Genomic DNA, 15,863 nt, shown 5'->3' on the forward strand with positions numbered 1-15,863 from the left:
TGCCTACGAAAAGATGCAAGGGTACCCACGATGTGCCTGCTGCATCAAAGAGCCCTCCTCCCCTCTTCTGCAACCTCCAAGAGCTGGCTACAAGGCCATGGCTTCAGGACAGGCCCCCCTAGTGGCTCACCCCATCTCACTTACAGGCCGATGTATCCGTTCCTGCCTCAGCACTCCCAAACACATCTGAATTAAAGCATGTATTGTATTCTTTCATGAATTCCCTGTTTAAGATCCCAAAAGGGAGCGCCTCAGGAACAAGGGACTTAGCTCAGTGTGCTTCAAAATAGAGGCTGGGACCCATTAGAGGGTCACACAGTTATTTCAGTGGGTGGGAACCTGCAGAGTTTTGGTGGTGTTTTTTGTTTCTATAAAGTAGAACACAAAATATCAGCATGCACTGAATATAGCAAGGGTATGTATTCTTAGAATAATTTTGTTTCCATTTTGTGTGTGAATATATGTATGGATATGTATATGTACTGTTCATGATATTAAACACATTTCTTTCTTTCTTTCTTTCTTTTTTTAATTTTTTTTATTTGAGACAGTCCTGCTCTTGTCACCCAGGCTGCAGTGCAGTCATACAATCTTGGCTCACTGCAACCTCTGCCTCCTGGGTTCAAGTGAGCACGTCCAGCTAATTTTTGTATTTTTAGTAGACACGGGGTTTCACCTTGTTGGCTGGTCTCAAACTCCTGACTTCAAGTGATCCACCTGCCTCGGCCTCCCAAAGCGCTGGGATTACAGGTGTGAGCCACCACGCTTGGCCGATATTAAGCAGATTTCTTATTGTGGACAACCTTCAAAACAATTTTAAACCTATCCATCTTGCTTGTCTCAACACCTAGTTCAAAGCCTGGCATACAGTAGGTTCTCAATAAGCATTTGTTGCACAAATGACTATTTCATTTTTTTCCCTTTTCACAAAAGTGTCTCACAGAGGCTGTAAGATATCACCCATGGGCAGCAGGACTCCCCATTTTTCCTGATTATGACTTTGCCTAGTGACCCCTGTTTTTCTCAGAATAAACCCCACAGGGTGAAGGGAATGACGGAACGTTTCTCTTTCAGGTATCAGGTGGGGTTCTTGATCTCCTTAAAGCAGCCCAGAAAACAAGTGCCCTGAAGGCTCCCTCATAGGGAAACAGCCCTCTCCCCCGACCAGTCCAGCTGTGTTGGCCGGAAGCGTTGGACAGTTCCATTCGGGGGCGGGTTATGGATGTGGAAGGCACTGTGCAGAGGATTCAGCCCTGAACACAATGCCCTTTTCGATCCATACAACTGCTGCCAACCGACCCCAGCGTGAGCTGAAGGCCTGTGTTTCTGAAGAGAGCAGCCAATGGAACCAAGATTTTAATTTGCTACAGTAACTCTTCCGATACTTTAAATAATAGTATATAAAAGAAGGTTTACCAAATAACTAAGATTCTCTCCTTTCATTAGCTTAATCGCTGGATAGGCAACAGTCTGATGAAAATCTACTCTATAATTAAACTAGTAGTTATTAAAACAGAGGAAGTAAATGGTTTCCATTTTATGAGTACTAAATGAACCAAATGTTAGCAGAAATTTTTATTGCATTTGCTGGGGGAAAAGCCTCAATATTAATGATGTCTGATGACAGAGGCGATGCATGGTCCGGCTTGGGTAAACTTTTATTTACACTGGGTGGCCCCCCCCTGAGGCCCATACCCTTCACCCAGGAGTACCGCAATCTTCCTGATCCCCTGGACTCACCTGGGCGGGGTGCAGACTGCGAAGGCGATAGTACTTCAGGGGTCCAAAAAACCCTTCAATGCCAGCCACATACCTGCTCCCTCCAATAATGAAGTACCCAGCTGTGTCATTATAATGGAAATCCTCCCGGAAGCTAGAGAAGAGAATGAAGGATTAAGAGAGCTCCATGCTGGAACTAGATGATTTAAAAAGAGTCTCTTTCCTAGACTCTCCTTGACTTAACCCAAATTGCCCCAAGGCCTTCACTCTGAGTTTTAGCAGATGAGACCAGCGTAGGGTCAGGTGGACTTCGGCTAGGATCCCAATTCTGCTGTTTACCAGCTATGAGACCTCAGCCCAGTCACTTAACCTCCTCTCCAGTGCTGTCTTCTCCTGTGTCAAATGATAGTTCTCCACTTACCGGATGGTTAAGAGGATTACGTGAAGTGTAAAGATGTCAAGCATCTAGCAGAGTGCTTGGCCCACAGTAAATAGTCAATATGTGGTATTGATAGTAGTGGTATTGTTTGGAATCAATGGAATTGTCTGGAATTGTTGGTTTTCATTGGAAATATTTTGCTTTAAAAGAAAATAACAAACCTTGTTGAATGAATAGAAGGTGGCTGTGGGGGAAAGCCAAAAGCGTAGACTATTAGATAAGGACTGAGGCAAAATTCAGTTAGGAGGAGGAGGCCACAGCCAGGTCAGAGGGTTTGGCCGGAGATGAGAGGTGAGCACAGGTGATGAATTAGAGGACCACGCTGTCCTGAAGGGCTTGAAACATCAGGAAGGAAAGGGAGGACAAAGTGGGTTGGCATTTATAGAATGCATGAAGGTGTTCCTTGCAACATTGTTTATATTCGCCAAAGATGGGAGAACCCCGGTGTCTGTCAGCGGGGACTGGCCCATCAATTTAGTGTACCTTGAGCTTTTTCACTATGCAACTAAAAAAGGGACAAAGGAACCTGGAGGGATCTCCAAAATATAGTGTTAAGTAAAAAAAATAAAAGTACAGGACACAGAGCATACCTTTTATCTAAGAAAGAGGCTAACAGATTTTTTTCATATTTGCATAAAGAAACTCTGGGCCAAAGTGTATACAAGAAACCAATAGAATTATCTCCCCATGGGGTGGTGGGGGGTTGGGATGAAGTGCATGAGGGTAGGCTTGGGAGCAAGATATTTAACTGTATTTTTACAAAGTTTTGATTTTTTAAAACCATGTGCATCTATTACCTATTAAGAATTTAAAATAATGCTGGGCACGGTAGCTCACGCCTGTAATCCCAGCACTTTGGGAGGCCAAGGTGGGCAGATCACCTGAGGTCAGGAGTTCAAGACCAGCCTGGCCAACATGGTGAAGCCCATCTCTACTAAAAATGTAAAAATTAGCCAGGTGTGGTGGTGCGTGCCTGTAATCCAGCTACTCAGGGGGCTAATACAGGAGAATTGCTCAAACCTGGGAGGCAGAGGTTGCAGTGAGCTGAGATTGCGCCACTACACTCCAACCTGGGTGACAAGAGCGAGACTCCATGTCAAAATAATAATAACAAAAATAAATAAATAAAATTAAAATAACAAGAATTTAAAATAAGAATGGGAGGATTCTTATTTTAAAGAATAGATCAGAGCATATGTGTGATCAGAGCATATGTGAACAGTGAGGGGAGTGAGGGCTAAGACAGGTATCAAGTAAGAGGTCAGGCAATAAGATGGAGCCAGGAACCACGAGGGGCAGATGGAAGCAGAGGGAAAGAAAACAAAGTGTCAGGCAGGCTGCCAGGAGCCCAGGGAGCCGAAGGAGTGAAGGGCCAGAGTGACGACGGATGGGGACAGAGCAAGCTACCCACAGTTGGATCAGAGAAACCAGGCAACCCAGGGTTATTTCAGAACGAGGGATGGACTGTCTGTTAGCAAACAACCCAAGCCCTAGCCAGGGAGGAGGCCAGGGAGGAGGCATGAGACGATGAAGCAAAGCACACAGCCTGGCAGCAACAGCTGACAGCAGCAACATCGAACGTCTAGAGATTAGTCTCGTCTAAACACAACCAAAATGGAAAAGAAGTGCTTCAGCTCCCGATATTTTTCTTTTCAGAATCTCAGTCTTGTAGGACTGTGAAGATGATGATCTCTCCTGCCTATTTAAGGAGAGGCCATAAAGTTATTATCTCTGAGAGTTGTGAACTGAGTCTGTTTTCCAAGACCTTGAAAAGACATGAACATTCCAACAACCCTCATGAGACAGCACGGGGCACTAGATGGATACAAAGCAACACTTCTGCAGTAGGAAGCCCTCTTAACAGAGCTGCAGCTGAACCAACTCCCCAGCTTACCTGACTGTCCTCATGCAAAACCGACTGACTGATGCTTACAGCATCCGGGATGCTCACCGCCTCACTGCCTAGAGCTTACTGTCTAGAGCCTTAGTCTCCCCACTTAAAAAACGGAAATAGTAATAGTACCTGCCTGTATGGTTGTTATGAAGATGAAATAAACTAATATGTAAACAAAGCATTTCAAACAGTGTCAGGCACAGAGCAGACACCATAACCATCAGCAACAGTGATTATCATCCTTAACCTAGCCCTCTGTTGGACTTTGGCTCCCACATCTTGAGTTTCATGCTTAGCAAGAATAAGATGTGCATACTCTCAAGCCACTTAATGTTGGCCTGGTGCAGTGGCTCATGCCTATAATCTCAGCACTTTGGAAGGCCGAGGTGGGGGGATCACTTGAGCCCAAACAGTTAATATCAGTAGTATATTTATTGTAATCATACCATTTACTTACATATGTAATTCAATAAAACATGAGTGGGGAAGAAAGAGCTCTTCTTTCTATAAAAACTAAGTTGATTATTTTGGGTAGACGCAATAGAGCTTACTAAAAAATTGTTGTAAAATGTCATGGGAAAAAATTGAGAAAAATCTAGATGGCTTTTGGGCTCTGATTATTTTCACAAGTATCTTTGCTTTCATTTGGAAGAAACAGAAATTGGGTGTTGTTTACAAGTGTGAAAAAAGCCCACAGCAAACGCTAATCTGCAGATTTGTACTCAAAAGAAGGCCCTCTCTAGAAAGACTGGCAAATGAATATATACATATATATGTTTTAATTGAAATAAAATGTTTAAGGGAGTTATCTGTTTTAGTGGATCCTTGCATTAACTGAGTTTTGCAACAAAAAACAAATTACTTGGTCCCTAGGGCACTGAATCGTAATTTTTAAATTGTCATTATTATCAAGCAATAGGATATCTGTCCAGCTTGGTCTCCATGTACATCGATGTCTTCATATTTTTCTCCCGCAAAATTCTCAGTGTCTGCACAAAGATTGCAAGAGATTCCTTGTACTGTGCACTGTTTGATGGTCATCAATTTCACTGACATAAAAGCTGAGCTAGACTCTTCCAAAGCCCAAGCCAGCCCCTTTTGAAAACCTGAGACATGCTGGCAAACTATCTTTACTCTTATCTGGACATAGGAGAGTGCCCTGGTTTATTACCGCAGAGCACCAGAAGCCTGAAAGAATCACCGACGTTGTCAAACAGGCCTCTCTCAGAATTAAGAAATAGTTCCAGCTTGAAGTTTCTGTGGCATGAGAACTTAGAGCTTCAAATTGGCTGCCCCCATGTCCCACAGAGTAACCATCATCTTACACGTCACTTCTTCAGGGCCTGGTCTAAATTCTATTTTTTTTTTTTTTTTTTTTTTTTTGGAGACAGAGTCTTGCTCTGTTGCCAGGCTGGAGTGCAGTGGCGCAATCTCAGCTCACTGCAACCTCTGCCTCCTGGGTTCAAGCGATTCTCCTGCCTCAGCCTCCCGAATAGCTGGGAATACAGGCATGCGCCACCACGCCCAGCTAATTTTTGTATTTTTAGTAGAGATGGGGTTTCACCATGTTGGCCAGATGGTCTCCATCTCTTGACCTCATGATCCGCCTGCTTCGGCCTCCCAAAGTGCTGGGATTACAGGCATAAGCCACCACGCCCGGCCGGCCTGGTCCAAATTCTGACCCCCTTGTTCTCCTCAAGCTACCTTATCCACTTCTTTCCTAGCACTCACCACGATTTGTAATTTTAAATTTATTTGTGAATTTGTTTTCTGTTTGTCTCCCCAGCTCAATATTTTAGCTCCATGAAGGCAGAGTCTGTATTCTTTGTGTTCATCATTTTATTTCCAGAGTTGAGTGCTGTGTCTGGCATGTGACAGGTGCTCAGTAAACAGGTGTTGAATAAATGAATGAATTTAACACTATAGAGGCCTGAAGCTGTCACCTGTCATGGGATATTATTGACAGCCTTTCATTTATGCGTTGCACTGCAATCCCGAGAACTTAATTCCTGATCTTCTCACACTATCCTTGTAGGACAACAGTCATTATGTTTACGTTACAGGAACAAATAAAAAGGAGGGGTAAGAGCCTTGCCTGGGAACACCTATAACCAGTAAACTGGAAATATCTGATGCTTAGTTCACTGACTTGGCCCACTCTAAAAGTGGGGTTCCTGGCAGGGATGAGATTCCAAATACCTGACCACAGGAACCCCCGGGGGACTCTGGACAGCTCCCTCTGGGACTAGCTTTACCTCTGCTTATTTCTCTGATGGGGAGGTCTCAGGAGTACAGGCAGGGCAGCTGGGGTGGTGGGGAGGGGCACTCCTGCGTCTGAGTACGGCTAGCTTTTTTGGTTTGTTTTGTTTTTTGTTTTGTTTTGTTGTTTGTTTGTTTTGTGGCAGGGTCTCGCTCTGTCGCCCCCGCTGGAGTACAGTGGCACAATCTTGGCTCTCTGCAACCTTCACCTCAGCCTCCCGAGTAGCTGGGATTACAGGTGCCCACCACCACGCCCGGCTAATTTTTGTATTTTTAGTAGAGTTGGGGTTTCACCATGTTGCCCAGCCTGGTCTCAAACTCCTGGACTTAAGTGATCTGCCTGCCTCAGCCTCCCAAAGTGCTGGGATTACAGCCGTGAGCCACTGTGCCAGCCCAGAGTACTGCCACTTTTACTAAGAAATTGTTTCAATGCTTCAATTGGGATGTAGAGTTGGTGTGTGCCCCCAAATCAGTCTTGATCCCTTGATCCTTCTATGTTTATGCTGATGATGTCTTTACTTAAAATTTCAATATTTTGTTCATCATAGATTCTCTGCATTCATTTTGATTTTTAAAAACATCATATTAATATGTTACTTATCATGATTACTGTTGAGTTAAATTGTGTACCCCCTCCTCCCACCAAATTCATATGTCAAAGTCCAAATCTCCAGCCCCTCAGATTGTGACCTTATTTGGAAATAGGGTGATCGCAGACATAAGTAGTTAAATTGAGGTGATACTGGAGTAGGGTGAGCCCCTAACCCAATATGACTGACATCTTTATAAAAAAGTGAAATTTGGACACAGACACACCCATGGGGAGGATGCCATGTGAAGACTGAAGTTATGCTGCCACGAGCCAAGGAGCTACCAGAAGCCAGGAGAGACCGGGAGCAAATCTGTCCCTCGTACCTTCATGGGAGCATGGCCCTGCCAGCCCTGTGATCTTGGACCTCTGCCCTCTAAAACTGAGATAATACATTTTTGTGTTTAAGCCACTTCATTTTGGCACTTGGTTCTGGCAGGCCCCAACAAACGAATGCAATCCCTGAGCTTTCTGGCACCCCCTTAAGTTTTAGGCTCACTTGCCTCACCCCGGCCCCAGCCCTGGATCATTCTGTGGCCACTCTTTCTCCCATTCACTCATATCAGCCTCTAGATCTCTGGGATTGAAGAGGAAAGGAAACTCTTACAAAGAAAATGAAAAAGAGCCTATGAAATTCAACCAGTGGTCGAAAATGTCCTTGAGCTGGACGTGGGTTTCAGGGGAGAGAGAGGAAGCTCTTATTTTAAACTTCATGTCCTGAAACAAAAACCTTTAATTTCTGGCCAGAGCCCACTTCACAGAACATGGAGATCTGATCTCCAAAGCTGACTCAGATCATCTGTTTCTCAAAAGACAGCTCCCAGGCTTCACTGTCCTTGAACTTTTCAGAGAAGAACCCCTAGCCACCTGTTATATAACAACACTCCTATGTGTTGAACGCCTTCTGGCTGATCTGAATCTACCTCGGTGCTCTTGAAGACATGTGCTCTCTCCCTAGGCCTCAGCCGCTATGTTTCAATGCAGCTATTAAGCCACTGGCACCCTCTCTTTGCAGGCTAATAACACTTCTTTAGCCTTTCTATAAAACTCTAATCCTTTAATCCAGCCATGAGAATAAGAATTGTTCTATATGCCCAGAGCCTAAAAGAAATCAGATGGACTCAAATGAAAACAGGAATTTTTTTTAATTTTTTTTGTTTTTAGTTTTTTAATGCAGATTCTGATTTAGAAGCTCTGGAGCAAAGCCCAAGATTCTGCATTTCTTTTCTTATCTTTTCTTTTTTTTTTTTTTTTGTTAAGATAGAGTATCACTGTCACCTAAGCTGGAGTGCTGTGGTGGGATCTTGGCTTACTGCAACCTCCAACTCTCAGGTTCAAGCAATTATCATGCCTCAGCCTTAAGTAGCTGGGATTACAGGTGCGCACCACCATGACCAGCTAATTTTTTTATTTTTAGTAGAGATGGGGGTTTCACTATGTTGACCAGGCTGGTCTTGAACTCCTTGCCTCACGTGATTCACCCACCTTGGCTCCTGAAGTGCTGGGATTACAGGTGTGAACCACCTGTAAAATGCCAGGCCAAGAGTTTATTTATTTTTTTTAAGTAGCATATATGGCCCTCTATTTCTGTCTCTGCCCCTCTTTGCTTCCCTTTCGTTAATAATCAGCATCCAAGAGAATTTGGGTTGTGCGGGACTCTGAGTATCCCCAGCCTGTTTGGAGAGGCAGCATTCTGCCTGCTGCAGTGAAATAACAGACTCGAGGAATAAAACACTCCTCATCCCAGACAAAGTGCCTAAAAGTTCTGATGCATTTTTTAAAATTATACATGCAAAATTGGTAATTTTTATTTCTGATCTTTACACTTACTTTTTTATTTTAAGACGGAGCCTTGTTCTGTCACCAGGCTGGAGTGCAGTGGCGCCATCTCAGCTCACTGCAACCTCTGCCTCCTGGGTTCAAGCCATTCTCGTGCCTCAGCCACCTGAGTAGCTGGGGTTACAGGCATGCGCCACCACACTACGCTAATTTTTGTATTTTTAGTAGAGACAGAGTTTTGCCATGTTGCCCAGGCTGGTCTCAAACTCATAGCCTCAAGTAATCCACCTGCCTTGGCCTCCCAAAGCGCTGGGATTACAGGCTTGAGCCAACACCCCTCGCCTACACTTGTTCTTAAGCCTTCAATTTCAGATGTTCTTTGACATACAATGGGATTACATCCTAATAAACTCATTGTAAGTTGAAGGTATCATTAGTACAAAATGCATTTATTACCCCAATAAACCCACTGTAAAGTCAAAAAATTGCAAATCAAATCATCATTGGGTCAGAGACCACCTATATACATATATTATCTAGCTATGGCAAGGTATCCTGAATTCCTAATGAAGGTTGCCCCATGGTTCTGACACTATAAAACCCACTATTATACGTGGATGTAGAAGTAAATTAAAAAATTATGAAACACAGGCAGGAAACTCAGTTCTTAGTTTCTGTAACTCTTGTAGAGAATGGTTATATAAAGATGAAAAGAGACACCAATATCAATAGTTGCATACATTTCAAATCCAGATTATAAACATAAATATGAAGACTGTCTGCTTTTATGTCTTATATGAGGCCAAAGTTACCAACCATTCTCAATAAGCAACACTAATACTTTGATTTATTTTTCAGAATCCTTCATAGAAGATAATTTTCAAAGAAAATGAATTATAAAGTGCCATGAAAGGAAGAATTTACAATGAGATCTGGAGAGAGGATTAGTTTTTCTTGCTTAGAAAAAAAGGTTGTGGGGGAAACAGAAAGAGTTTGTGCATGGTAGGAAAAAAAAAGTACAAAGACTAGCTACAGGGCAGAGAATAATCCATGCTTGGAAAAGCTGAATGAAGAGACGTGGAATAACATTAGGGCTGAGGGCTAAAGTATGAAGATTCCTTAACTCTCATGCAGGCAAATTTTGAATAAAAAGAAAAATCGCACTTACCTAATGGTCTGATTGTGGTAGCTTTTCAAATCCTGTCCAATGCTTGTGGTTACTACTATCTATGATGGGAGGGATACACAAGAATCAGTTATGCCTCATCACCCTACATTACCTATGCAGTCCTTTGTGTAAATTACTCATGATATGTGTTGGAGAGTCTTTTACCTGATCAGTTTCTGCAAAAATAAAATTAACAGTTTACTAGCCCTGTGCATATTTTAAGATTTCATACATTTAACTTCCCCAAATGTGACTTGATGTGATTAAAAATATCTACAATGCAGTTTCCACCAAGTTTCAGATACTTCCAAACTCCAAGCCAAAGGCTCATTTGATGTATTTGTCCTTAAACGCTTGTTGTGTAGAAAGACAAGGAAATATGTATGACACTACAAGGAGTGTTTAAAATCTTGCTCTGATTCCATCAGAGCCTTAGGGGGAAAACAAGATTGGTGTTGTATGTTCTTCACGCACTGCTGTTCCCACCTCCCTTTCCCTAAGCACTGGGAATCATCATTCTCATTTTAACAGGGACACTATTTTTTGTCATGAATGCTGTCAGCTGTATCATATGGGCTCTTCTCATGTCTTGAACTCCAATATAATAAGCCTCTCGACTCAAGGGGCCACTTACATTCTGCTAGTACCACCACAGAGTAAGTGTTAGGGCGTGTCTCAAAGACGTGGCTACGACACTTGGTCTATGAAAGACAAACTAACCCACCAGAAACCAACCCAATTCAGCCATACAACATGTTGGTTCAGAAAAGAAAATGACTCATGCCAGTTGTTTGCCTAAACCAACCATTTAAGTCACTTATACATTCAGTCAAGGCAGATTATGCTAGTCCCATCACAGAGGTGGATTTTGGGTGGGAAGCATTATGTGTTGTTTGGGACCTGTGTATATTAGACCAGATAGAATAGAAAGAAGAAGGACAAGTGGGCTAAAGTCTACACACACCAAAAAAATTTTTTTGCCCCCACTTATCTGGTCTTTCTAATTCTCTCCTGCTTTACTCAACTATGTACTCCGCCACTAAGTTTATCTCCTTCATTAAAGGACTACTTTTAATCTTCTGCTCAAAAATCTTCTATGGTGCTTTGCAAGTTGACGTCTAAATTCCCTGATATCCAAGATTCTCTGCATTCTACTCCTAAATACATATTTTCCCTTCTATTAGCTTTCTATAGTCCATAAATTTTTACTCCAGTCAAACTAGTTTGTCTGCTAACCCCCAATAACATGCTGAAATACCCTCTTCTCCCTTCTCCATCTAAATCCTGTCCAACCAGAGAAATCTTCTCATGATACCTCCCCTAAGCATTCCAGCATAAAATGCTATCTCCCTTCTAGGAATCAATACAAATCATCTGGCAATTCATTATTTTTAAATTATTATTATTATTATTATTATTATTATTATTATTATTATTGAGACAGAGTCTCACTCTGTTGCCCAGGCTGGAGTGCAGGTGTGCCATCTTGGCTCACTGCAACCTCCGCCTCCCGGATTCAAGCGAGTCTCCTGCCTCAGCCTCCCAAGTAGCTGGGATTATAGGCACGTACACCACGCCCAGTTAATTTTTGTATTTTTACCAGAGACGGGGTTTCACCATGTTGGCCAGGCTGGTCTCCTGACCTCAGGTGACCCACCCTCCTCAGCCTCCCAAAGTGCTGGGATTACAGGCGTGAGCCACCGCACCCAGCTATCATCTGGCAACTAAGCTCGCTTTGTGACAGTCCTTTACCTGCTTAATGTTACTTCCATAGTCTACAAGCAACTCGAGCATAGTGCCTTGCATACAGTAGGTGCAAAATAAGATCTGTGAATCTGCACTGATGATTTGTTGTCTCAGGGACAACAGCACTGAGCTGACCTTCTCCGTAAGAGAAAGCATCAACCAAGCTATTATGGCCATCATAATTCTCACATAGATAGGAAGCTAAAATGTGGACCACCGCTATGTCGCCGAACATTTTTTAAGTAAACAAACACACATACCAAGAATCCCAGCTAACATTTTACAGACTCTTCTCAGGAAAGCAGCAAGGACTGACCTGATTTCTTTTCTCTTACGGAAAAAGGAAATGTGATCAACCTAAACACCAAGGGAAGACTGTGCATCATCTCATCCACAAGACAAACAAAATGCCTCTTCCAGTTTTGTTACAGGAAAAATCACAGATCAATAAGAAAAGCTGATGAGAAAACAAAGCAACCAGAAAAAGGTGGCAAACCCACACTGTGTATATCGAGAAATAGAACTGTCTTCAATTAGAACAACAGATTTGCCATAATCCATAAAATTCATGTTATGAGAGTTTGAAGCAGTTATGTACAATGTTTTATACTACAAAGTAGATAAAGACCCTCCATCCCACCTGAATTATCACTTATGTGTGTTGGTTATTATGGTCTGTTTAATGCCAAACATAAGCAATTGCTTCACTTGCCAAAAGCAGTCAAATCATTTCTTGGCTGAACTAACCAATCCATTTCCTTAAAAAAGAAGTTGTAGATCTGATTACACTATATAAACATGGCCAATAATGTTTTAACATTTATCTCCACAAAGCCTATCTCCCCAGGAGAAAAGGACTGACTTGCTCAGATTAGTATGGCTATAGAGCTGCCTGTATGCTTTATTCATTCACCCTACAGTCAAAAGCAGCACTTTAAAAGTTAATTAAATGGGATGGGATTCTTATGATTTAAACTTCCATCTATGAAAGTTTGATTTAGCAAGCGTGTAGTTGTAACGAGTCTATCATTTACCACAAATTTGCTTTTGCAGATTTTGTTGCTCCCCGGCTTTATAGCAAAGCTTAACTTTAAGCAAAAATGCTCGTATGTCGTGTGATGAAGCGTGCATACAGATACCTGGCCTCCGTTAAAAGAGATATCCAGTCGAAACCACTCCTTCAAAGGTATGATGAATTTAGTTTTTACAGCAAGGTCTTCCCCTTTGACAAGATGCATCTGAATATGCAAATAGCCTAAAAGGAAAATTCGAGCACATGAAAATGACCAAAAAATATCTACGAGTGAATGAAGTAGCTAGGCCTTTTCAACAATTGTCCTAAGAAGCTACAATACTCCACGAAAACAAAGCAAAACCCAAACGCGCATTTATAAATGCATTTCTTTGTAAATAAGACATTGGGTTTAAGCTTCCGGGAAAAGAAGTTAAATTTGAAGCCCACATTTGAAAGTCATTGCTCTTGCTGGGCTGCCATGTTGACAGGATCTTCCTTATTCTAGACAGACATATCTGTCACTAGGCAGAGCATTACAAAATTACAATATCATTTTAAAGGTTCTGTTTTATACTCACCCTCTTCCGTAAGAAATACAGAAGGTGTGCCGTACATCTCATTAGAGTCAACAAAGTACAGAATCCCACAGAGGTTGGCCTTGCAATAATGGAGTAAATAAAGCCACAATGAAACAGTAAACCTATAAGAGTGAGGGGGAAAAAAATTCTGCAGATTGATATCATCCAAGAACAGGTAATTATGGTTAACAATGACCAAGTAAATTGCTTTCTTTCCAATGAACGGATGAATTTGCCTTCGTGTTCATCATGGGAGATCAGCTTGCAAAGCTTGATTTTTGAAACAAAGGAGGTAGTTAAAGTAACTGCAAAAGACAGGAGTTAAGCTTCATTGTACGAAACTAGCAGACTTTCTACCTTGCACCAAAAACTCTGTTTCTCTGCCTCTTTGAGAATCTCACATGCCTGCTATTTGAATTCTTGATTAAGGCTTACAAAGCCAGACATACATTAAAAAAATCTGGATTTTAATAAGAGGTGATTTGATAAGAAGCTATTTTAATTTCTATGATTAAAAGAAAAAACATAATTAGAGCCTTTTGAGCAATTTTGTTCCTTTCACAGATAAAAGCCATAAGGTAGAAAAAATGTAATCATCTACAAATGGCATCACTATGTGATAATAGGGACACATATATGCTATTTTCATGCTCAGATTAGGTTATTCAGTATCACAGTCCTGGCTGACCAATACAGAACAATTAATCTAATTATCCCATTCCTGGACTGGGGCTATTTTAGTCGAAAAAAATATTGTACATCTGTGACTTGTAGAGTGAGGATAAAATACCAGTAGCCAACTTAACCAGGACACATTTAGCCAAGATATGTGATCCATCAATCATTCAGAAAAGACTTACTGAACACCCCTTGATACCGCACACAATGCTACTGACCAGTAGTTCAAAGATGAGGAAGTGGGAATGATTGCATTTTGTATGTGAAACATGGATCAAGGTCAAAATGAATGCATTGATTTCTCTTCATTTACCCCAGTAACCAATTTACAGTTTGGGTTAAAGTGACAGTGGCCCCAGGTTCTTTGCAGATACACACAAGTCTTTTCTGGTCTTTATAATCTGGCCTCAAAATCAGTGGTATGATATGCAAACAGATGGTGCCACACAGCCCCCTCCTGACCCATCCAGCTGAGCAAGCTCATGAAGATAAGTTATTACAAGGAAGCTTAGCAAGAACATACGCTCGGTAAAGTGACTCGAGATCTTTCTACAGCCAGCAGCATGGGAAGAATTAAATCACTCTGCTAAATCCATCTGGTCTGAGGTGAACCAGGAACCATTTTCAGCATCTTCAATTCAGCAGAAGGAAAAAAAATACATATATCTGGGTCTTGCTGAAATCAATGGAGGAGATCAGAAGTTGTGAGATTTCAAACAGCTCGTCCAATCTTCCACGACAGAAAGGCAAAGCCAAGGCTGCAATCTGTGCTGGCTTTGGCTGGCTGCACCTGAGACCTTGCAGGGCCTCAGGCTTCAACACCTTGCTGTCTACTCATTGTCATGTAAGGAGGCTAAGGCAAATTGAGGATTGTTAAATGCCAAGAACAATTCAAGACTCATTTGAGGTTTTCAGGTCCACCAGTTCTGTCTAAGCCATGGAAATCTCAACATTTTTGCAAAACACCTTACCAAGGTGTGTCTTCCTAAGGAATTCTTCCACTAGCCTGCCCTGGTCCTCAAATAAAACAAGCACCGCCCGATCAGCTCCCTTCTGCTACCCATCCTTACACTGGGTAATCCATCCTCTGGCGTCGAGTGGCCTCCAGCTCTCGGTTCCGAAACCTCGGGAACTTCTTGACAATGCCTGTGTTTTCTCCACTGGAGGCATAAGGAAAGCCAAGCAGGGCAACCACATCTGCAAACAGCAAAATGGCTCCCTTTCAATTATATCCAGAAAAACATTCCTTCCCAAACCACATTCATCCTGAAAGCCTCTGCTGAGCTCCAATCAAACATTTAAGTGAGATACCCTAAAGATATTAGCAAACATCTGTTGAATAAACGCCAAGCACCATGCTAAGCACTTTACAGAGACCATGTCAATTACTTTTCATAACAACTCTGTGAAGTAGATTCTATTATTAGTTCCATTCTACAGATGAAAAGCCCGAGGCTAAGTTCCCAAAGTTAATAAGTGATAGAACCACAATTCAGGTTCTGAACTCAGGCTTCTGTGTTCATAATCATTTCACATCTTGCCCTCTGAATGCTAAGAAAAGCATCTGAATTTGTGTTACAACAGTAAGTTAACACTTCTGTAGTTCTCACTATGGTCCCGACATTTCTGTAAATGTGCTACATAAATTTGTTCATTTCATTTTCATTATTATCCCCAGTCTACAGATGAGAAAACAGAGGCATGGTTGCCAAAATAGTAACTAATATTTAGTGTACACCGGCAATATGCTAAGCCCAATTCAGGGATAATCTCACTTCATTTCACAACAAACTATGAAATAGTTTCTTTTATTATCCCCATTTAACAGACCAAAAACTGAGCATCAGAGAGAGTTAAATAAGAGATGGAGCTGGGATTCAAACTCAGGCTCTTTGGTTTCAGAATCCATACTCTTAAAATTGCAGTTTTTTTTCTTCTGTGCAAACTTTCCACAGTAAATTCAACATACTACCCTACATAAAAATTACTAACCATATAC

General features: G+C 41.9%; 1 protein-coding gene across 2 annotated transcripts in view; it reads right to left on the reverse strand.

The window, feature by feature from the left end:
- SEL1L3 (SEL1L family member 3) overlaps positions 1-15,863 on the reverse strand; it is a 116,123-nt gene that overhangs the window by 73,415 nt on the left and 26,845 nt on the right. For both annotated transcript variants that reach the window (XM_019025686.4, XM_055385547.2), the window contains exons 3-7: positions 14,935-15,061; positions 13,187-13,308; positions 12,733-12,848; positions 9,848-9,906; positions 1,741-1,873 (exon numbers count right to left, since the gene is read on the reverse strand). In XM_019025686.4, coding sequence (XP_018881231.2) covers positions 1,741-1,873; positions 9,848-9,906; positions 12,733-12,848; positions 13,187-13,308; positions 14,935-15,061 — 557 coding nt within the window. The remainder of the gene's footprint in view (positions 1-1,740; positions 1,874-9,847; positions 9,907-12,732; positions 12,849-13,186; positions 13,309-14,934; positions 15,062-15,863) is intronic.

Source organism: Gorilla gorilla, chromosome 3 (assembly GCF_029281585.2).
Source record: "Gorilla gorilla gorilla isolate KB3781 chromosome 3, NHGRI_mGorGor1-v2.1_pri, whole genome shotgun sequence".
NCBI classification, from domain to species: Eukaryota; Metazoa; Chordata; class Mammalia; order Primates; family Hominidae; genus Gorilla; species Gorilla gorilla.